We start from the raw sequence: 8,004 nt of genomic DNA, 5'->3' as shown, positions 1-8,004 counted from the left end.
GTGTCTAGATCTAGCGATCCTCTATCACATGCACTTCTTAGGTCCATTCTCTCTCGAAATGGGTGTCCACATCATTTCAAAAAAAACCACGTTAGATAAAAACATTAGTTTTTTATGGAAAACTGATGAGTGATCAAAAGTGTTGACGGAAGGTAACATCGGGGAGACAATATGCTATTTTTAAAGTTTAGGGACCTTGTTTGCACATTTTTCAATCCTGGGGACAAAAATGCTAATAAGCCAATATTTTAACATGTATCATGAGTTAAAATTTTCTAAGACACATATCACAATATTATTGGATCATCTAAACTATGGTAGTTTTGCCTATGGTAAATCTTGAGTGATTTACACAAAATCTATATATAAAAGTCAGTAGAGAAATGACCCCTTCAATCTAGACACGTTCATGTACCGAGTTTACTTCGTGAACAACCCCAGCAAAAGACCTTGACTTCTCAGGATCATGGTAAAAAATTGAACTACCAAGTCATGTCCCTGAGATTTTCTATTGAACAATAATTCATCCATAACCATTCCACTCACAACCAAATAAAAGAGATATAGATATAAGAGAGATATGAAAGGTGATGTGATTAGAAATGCGGAGAGATATGTAGAAAAAATCGATATTGCTAAGATGAAAAAGAAAACGAGGTACAAATGATTCAAAACTCAACAAGTCACAAGCGTGCGACTTAATATTTCACAGCCATCAAACGAATCTTCTGTAACTTTTTTATTGATAAACTAAAGATTCATTGAATAGAATTACAAAGAGTACTTCAACCGTACAAAGAGTACGTCAACCCAATATAAAAGGAAAAATGACAAAACTTCCAGAAAAAATAGCTAAAGTAGATATCAACATGGAAGACAAGAGAAGATAAAATACACACCCAACTTAATTAGCTAGACGACCAGTACCAAAGTTTATGATACAACCCCCAGTTTCGATGACCATCTCAAGGCTATACAGCAAGATTTATGTCCTCCTAATAGACCATATACTAGTTGAATTACCCGTGCGAGGCACGGGTGACTTTTGTTATATGCTGTTTTATTAGCTTTTAAGTTTAATGTCTAAAGTCTTGTAGTGGAAATTGTGTTTAATTATAGCGTTTTAAATTAATTATGTTGTCCAAGTGGAATTACCCATGTAAGGCACGAGTTAGTTGTGTTTAATAAAATTGTTAATCTAAATGTTGTGTTACACTATATATGTTTTTTTTTAGTAAATACATCTTAACCATTGTTTTAAATATATGTGTTTTGAACAATTTTTTTTTAAAATTCAATGTGTTTTAATCTACCGTCATTTGTTTTTCCTTATTTCCTTTTTTATATTGTTTTAGTTTTTTATAATTAAAAAAATTAATTTTAGTCAACTTTTCAAGTCAATCTTATAATAATTCCGTTGACTCGTCAAATATTATTTCCCACCACAGACCTATTCCTCCGAAAAGTCGCTCACCCAGCTTTCATTCTATTTTTACACAATCATTTCTTTCTCATTCTCCAAGAACCTCTTTCTCTAATAAAAATTGAAAATAGATGTAATGTTAAAAAAAATTTTTTTTTTAATGAAATGGATTTATAAGAGGGTTCGCATAGGCCTCAAGTATCCATTCATGGTTTTTTTTTTAATTTATATTTCTCTATTAATTTACTCTTGAAAATAAAATTGAAGCAACATTACTCAAAGAGAAATAAAGTGTGTTAATTTTCTTATGTTTATTTCACAAAACTGATAGTGGAGGTTTGCTGTTATCCTGCGCCCCTCTGTTTGCCTGACACACCCACTTCAACATCCCACAAAGCGTTAGATCTGATTCCTCATTCTTCATACCTCGTTCGTAATTGCTCATCTTTTGTCTGTCATGAGCTTTTGATTTTTCTCCTTCTGAACCTGAGTTCCGATCTCATTCGTCATGCTTCTTCGTGTATTGCGCTACACAATCGTTTCTTTGAATTCGAGGTGATTGGTGCATCCACAGGAGCTAACATCGTATTGTAATGATTCTCATGTCCTTGTTTATGTTGTTCAGATTGCATTGGATCAGGTTTCAATACGAAAGGGGAAATGCAATGGGCAAATTGCCGCAAGGTTGAGAAAGGTCAGTGGCTTTATGCTAATTATTATGTGGGACTAGCTACTTTTGATAAGTGGTCTCTTTTGAGAAATACTTTTTTGTACATTACAAACTACTTATGCGGTTCTCATTTTAACTATAATTAAGATGGTTTAAGAAGTATTACTTTTATGTCAGATAATGTATTGCTTTTGAAATTACATAATGATTCTGAAGTACTTGTAACAGTGCATCAAATTATTTCAGGAATTCTCTTTCAAATCAGTAGCTGGAGTTACTTTGGTTTGCTTGAATCTATAGTTTTAGTAATCTCTTGATTCATTTTCAGTTTCATGATTTTGCCAACCATAATGCATTCAATCTGCTGGATAGATACAACTCACGTGATCTTGTTTTTAACGATGATATACAGGTAACATTCTAGAAAAGCTTTTGGCTTATGCTCAATTTCTTATTTTAACTTAGGTCATTGTCTCTGAATTTTTTTGGTTATATACACGAATTCAGCTAGTAACAAAAGAAATTTCATGTTAGAATGAATGGAATACCATGTAAATGTTTATAGTACTAAATATAAATGAATATGTAGAACTCCATAAAACTGCACCTTATGGAGTTATATTGTCAAACACTTCTTCATACACAGCATTAATTGTTGTATTAGAAGGGAGATCGTCGTGGTTTTCTATGAGGATCCTTAGCCCTTGTTTGCTTTTGACTCTTGATAGCGCCACATATAATTGTCCGTGGCTAAAAACCGGTCTTGGAAGATATAACCCAACACACCCTAGTGTTTGTCCCTGCGCTTTGTTTATCGTCATACCGAAGCAGACACATATAGGCAACTGCCGTCTCTGAAATTGGAACGGTAGATTTGTGTTATTTGTATTCATGGTCATCCTAGGAATCAGTACAGTAGATCCAGCTTTAGTCCCAGTTAGAACGGTGCACTGAATGACATGGTCTCCAAATCTCTTCACCGTCAATCTTGTTCCATTACACAATCCGTTGGACTGGTCGATATTTCTCATTAATATTACTGGGACTCCAATTTTCAAACTCAACTTATGCGGTGGCAGTCCTGAACAGTTCATCGCATTCAATACCTCGGGGGAAAATGCATCCAGCTCACTCTCAACATTGTCGTCTTCTTTGTATATTGAATCAGAGCTCAAGTATTCCCTTTCTTCTGCCGAGACCCGAGACATCATGTAATCATTGACCTTTCCAACCAGTTCAATCGTGGGGGCCAAAATGGATCTTTCCCTGAAGTATTCAGAGTTAGACATGTTACGCAACAAATCAGGGTAGGTATAATTGACCAAGTCTTCAAAACCGGTTTCTGAGTTTTTTATAAGGATTTCATCTGGTATTTGAATTTCTGATTCGCCGTTAACTGACTGTCCGACCTTGCCATCACCTATAGTCAACAGCCATTCTGAAAATTCTGCTATATCTGATGCACTTGAGCACGAAGATCCTTCCAGGAGTCTCATGTTCTTTGTCAAACAAAGAACTTCACAAAAAGGCCATAGATAGGATGAATTTATTGTTGCACTGATGACATCTTGCCTGGATGCCCTTGGAATTACAGGTAAGATTTTCCTGAAATCACCGCCCAAAACCACAACTTTTCCTCCGAACGGCAAGCTGGAGTCATATCCTGGGGTGAACCTCAAAATGTCTCTCAAGCACTTATCCAAAGCCTCGTAACACCATTTACTCATCATAGGAGCTTCGTCCCAAATGAGCAGTTTCGCCTTTATCAGCAATTTAGCATGAGGGCTGTTATGCTTTATGTTGCATGTTGAATCCTCAGTTATAGGTATGGGAATCTTGAACCTGGAGTGCGCCGTCCTTCCTCCAGGCAACAACAGTGCAACTATACCACTTGAAGCCACATTGAGAAAAATATCACCTCTTGATCGAATGGATGCTGAAAGCGTTTTCCAGACAAAGGTTTTACCCGTCCCACCGTAGCCATACAGGAAGAAAAATCCACCTTTGTTTCCATAGACGGCGTTAATTATTTTGTCATACGCATGCCTTTGTTCGTCAGTTATTGAGGAGAGACATTGGTCCAAGTATTCACTCATTTCATTCCTGTCGTAATTCAACTCCTCTACAATCAGTCTTTGTCCAACGTCTTCGACAACAATGTCTGAAGGATAAGGCATGGAAACAAAATTGTGCAGGCTCCTGCCATTGTTTTGTAGCATGTTCTCAATCTCAGCGAGCGCCAGGTTTTTTTTTTCTGATCATCTGTTAGATTCAGTCCTGCAGACAGATAAATTAGATGAGTTTGGCAGGTTATCCGCAATTTAGAATGATCCAAAATGAAGGAGGCTTACCTGGGTAATCTAAGCGTCTTCTTTGTCTGTAGAGATTATCATCTGAAAGCTCTTGCCAGCACTTATCCCAAACTACCTCGGGATTTGACATGTTGTTAGACATCAACAACACCACAAACAGTCTTCTAAGATACTCTCTTGACCCCCAGAAGCTGGCCTCTTTTATTGCGTCTACAAATTCTTTGTAATCTTCTAGCAAACCAAGAGCACAACACGCATCCTTAAAAGTAATGTAGGTCACTTCTTTCACAGTGAGAATGTCTTTAAAACTCGTGCAACCTTTTTGAACGTTCAGAAGGATCCTTAAGTAATAGTCCTCGCCGCATGATGGAGGCACATGTGAAATTCTACCAATTGAGAAACCCTGTTTTCTAGGGCGCCATTCTCTTGTGTCGTCTTTCCAAACAAATTTGGTGGGATATTCTGAATAAGTAATGTCTCGTCCAGCCGCATAAAGTTGGTTAGCCTCCATCCAACCTATAAACTTGTTTTTCTTAATGTCGGCCTTTTCAATTGCATCCTGTACTGTCTCACCGTCATTGTACACTACGCTTTGCTCACCCGGAAGATGGAATGGCAACCTCACAACTGGAGGCTCTCTATAGTGCACTTCAAATCCAAACAATCGCCATGCTGCCTCACACGCCGAGATGTATCTGCAGTCATAGTAATTTTTTATTTCATCAATCACCTGGGATGGATTACTTGAATCCGAAGTTCGGTAAAATTCAGCCGTCACTCTGTCGTTGCCTTTATGGACATACTTGAAAAGATATTTTATTGCACTTGTCTGGCACGTGTACTCAACGTTAATGTGAGCTCTATATTTTTGGAGTAGCAATGGGTTGTATGGTACAACATATCTATTATCCAGCACAATTTTGCCCTTTTTGACAGTCCTGCCATCCTCTCTTCTTCTATATTTAGGAAAACCTTCATCATCAATAATGGTCCTCGTCCTAAACTCTTTAGGAAAGAACTTGGAGAATTTTCCATTGTTCATACATGGTGACTTCAAATTTAGTACACCGCATGGTCCGTGAATCATATACTTCTGCACAGCCTCAAATAATTCAGGATTGTTGGTACGGTCTGGAATTTCTGCGGATATAACTTTGTCGATGTCTTCGGGGGTCTTGGGCTTGAATTTGGCATGGACAAAGACCAAAATGTGTGCGTGAGGAAGACCTTGCTTTTGAAATTCGATGGTGATTGAATCTGCAAGAATGATAGAGGAAGGTAATAAAAATCTGTGAATTGATTATAAATTTAGGCAAATGACATGATTTGTACATTATTAGATTTAAAAGTATCAATAGGCTTACATCCGCTAATCTTTCCAAACATTTTTCCGCTCTTCAAGTCATCAATTAGTTCGTCCAACTTCATTTTGAAAACTCTACAAAGTATGTCGGGTCTATCCTCAGGCTTCAAACCTCGTGTTTCAACAAAACGTTTGACTTCAGGCCATTATGGATTGCATGTCATAGTGATAAATAAGCTAGGATATCCGATATATCTACAAATGGCAAATGAGTCCTTGCAATTGTTGAACATGTATCTCGGCCCTCCAGTAAATGATCCAGGCAATATGATTCGCTGACCTGTTGCAGCTGCATTTGTTTCTCCAAGGACCAAGCACTCGTGCAATCCCTTGTAACGTTCCACTCGCAGTTTTGGCTGTATTGTCCTATAATATCGCATTCTATCAGCTTCAACCATGGTATAAGAGTCCACCAGAAATTGCTGGAACAGTCTCCTAGATTGAAGAACAATAGGTGATTCCCCTTTTCTTTCTTGCAACCTATATGCAAACCACTCGCGCATGGCAATGTCATCCTTTTTTCTCGTTCTTCCAGGTGCGTCATAATCTTTAGTTAAAATACCCCGTCTTCATCCATCCTCCCCGTATGGAAACAATAGTGGATATTTAAGTGCAAGAAATGACGGATATGTAGGGTCAATATGCTTGATCAACCTGGATTGTGTTTCAACAATGATCTCTCTCTTAACAGTAGCATCTATGTCACCCACCACCAACGCAGCAACTTCAGATGCTGTGGGAAGGTTATAAGTTCTCCCATCTTTGTCCCTCCGCCGAATTAACCTTAGCTTGACATTAGAAAAATCACCACATCTGTATCGTTCCCTAGCATATCTGTATGACTTAACCAAAGGGTTCTCTGCATCTAGCATGTTTTTTAAGTCTCTGACAATTAGCTCATCCAACTTATGAGCATCACCGCTTGGCCTTCAAATTAAAAAGTAATCGGTTAACATAAGGTGTTCAGAGGATACTTGTGTATTAAAAATACTATATAAGAAGATTGTAAATTCATAACGTTATGTATACCTGAGAGCTTGTATCCTATTAGCAACCTCATTTTCAGTGTCAAAAATATAAAGCTGGGCAAATTTGGGACTTTGACCAACTGGAGGTATGAGACTACCAATAGAATGGTAATTTTGTCCTCCGAGCAAGAAGATTGGAGGACCACGTCCATTGTTTATGTTTTTGTCCACCTTTCCAGCCATAGACGTGAATGCAAACATTCCATTGAACATCCTTATGTTCTTTAAGAAATGTCGGCTTTTATCAGTTTCATTTGCGTGCAAGTCTTAGAGAATTTTAGGTGCAGCTTTGAGCAATGGTAGTTGAACCTTCCCATGCAAACAGCATAGAGGAAATTTTGGTGTTCTTGTAGGTACTTTCCTTCTCTTTCTTTCATCATACCAGAACATGGCTCCGCAATGCTCACACTCGTTAATAGGATCTCCCATGTCCCACATGGCTTAGGTAGAAAATAAAAAAAAATGTTAAAAAGCTGTCATGTTATTAATGATTAAGAAAGCTATATTGATTATCAAACTGTGATACGATCACAGTAAATACCTGTTGCATGACCAGCTGCAGCAACGTCGTTCATTAATTCATCTGAGTTAACATCTGTAAATTTTAATCAATAGAAGAATATGATTTTTTTCTCACAGCAGCTGTCATTTTCATAACAAAGAATTATCTGTGTGCATAGAATAGTTAATTCCCTCACATGGAACAATTTATTACCTTCCAAATCTTCATTGTCAATTAATGGATCATCGTCAACAGGTTCATTCAAATTTATGTCATCGAAACCAACGGGGTCTGGAATGTGAATGTGGTAGTTTAAGGTCCAAACTCAATTATAGTTAAATATTGGTGTCAATGATGGTAATCAAGTTTATGCTTATGAATAGTTTGACACAATACCTTCATGTTCTACTGGAGGGTCAATGTCATTTGCATTGTTGTTCACAGGTCGTCTATCAACTTGACTTGTTGAAGCAATGTTTGGTGATGTCGAATTGTACGAAATTGTTCTAGATAAAGTTGTTGCAGGAATGACACCTCTGTCCATAGTTGTTGCGTCACTGCTTTGACACATGTAATACATTATCTGGCCCCCTTTCCAATACTTACATATTTTGTTCTATAACGAATGACAATTTTTTGAATTGTAAAGCATAACTACTTACCATCTATTGATGTCTTGCTGTTGAGGAGATATGGTTGGCTCTAT

At 37.4% G+C, this 8,004-nt stretch overlaps 1 protein-coding gene across 1 annotated transcript; it reads right to left on the bottom strand.

The window, feature by feature from the left end:
• Positions 1-2,701: 2,701 nt before the first annotated feature.
• Positions 2,702-6,271, bottom strand: LOC130724762 (uncharacterized). The gene is made up of 3 exons (XM_057576045.1): positions 5,968-6,271; positions 4,445-5,662; positions 2,702-4,254 (listed from the first exon to the last, which is right to left on the bottom strand). Exons 1-3 carry the CDS (start codon positions 6,269-6,271, stop codon positions 2,702-2,704), a joined length of 3,075 nt encoding a protein of 1,024 aa, XP_057432028.1.
• Positions 6,272-8,004: the final 1,733 nt, after the last annotated feature.

The sequence above is a fragment of the Lotus japonicus genome, chromosome 6 (genome assembly GCF_012489685.1).
Source record: "Lotus japonicus ecotype B-129 chromosome 6, LjGifu_v1.2".
In the NCBI taxonomy this organism is placed as follows: Eukaryota; Viridiplantae; Streptophyta; class Magnoliopsida; order Fabales; family Fabaceae; genus Lotus; species Lotus japonicus.
Note: the sequence above shows the minus strand (reverse complement) of the source record. Positions and strands in the feature narration are given on the sequence as shown.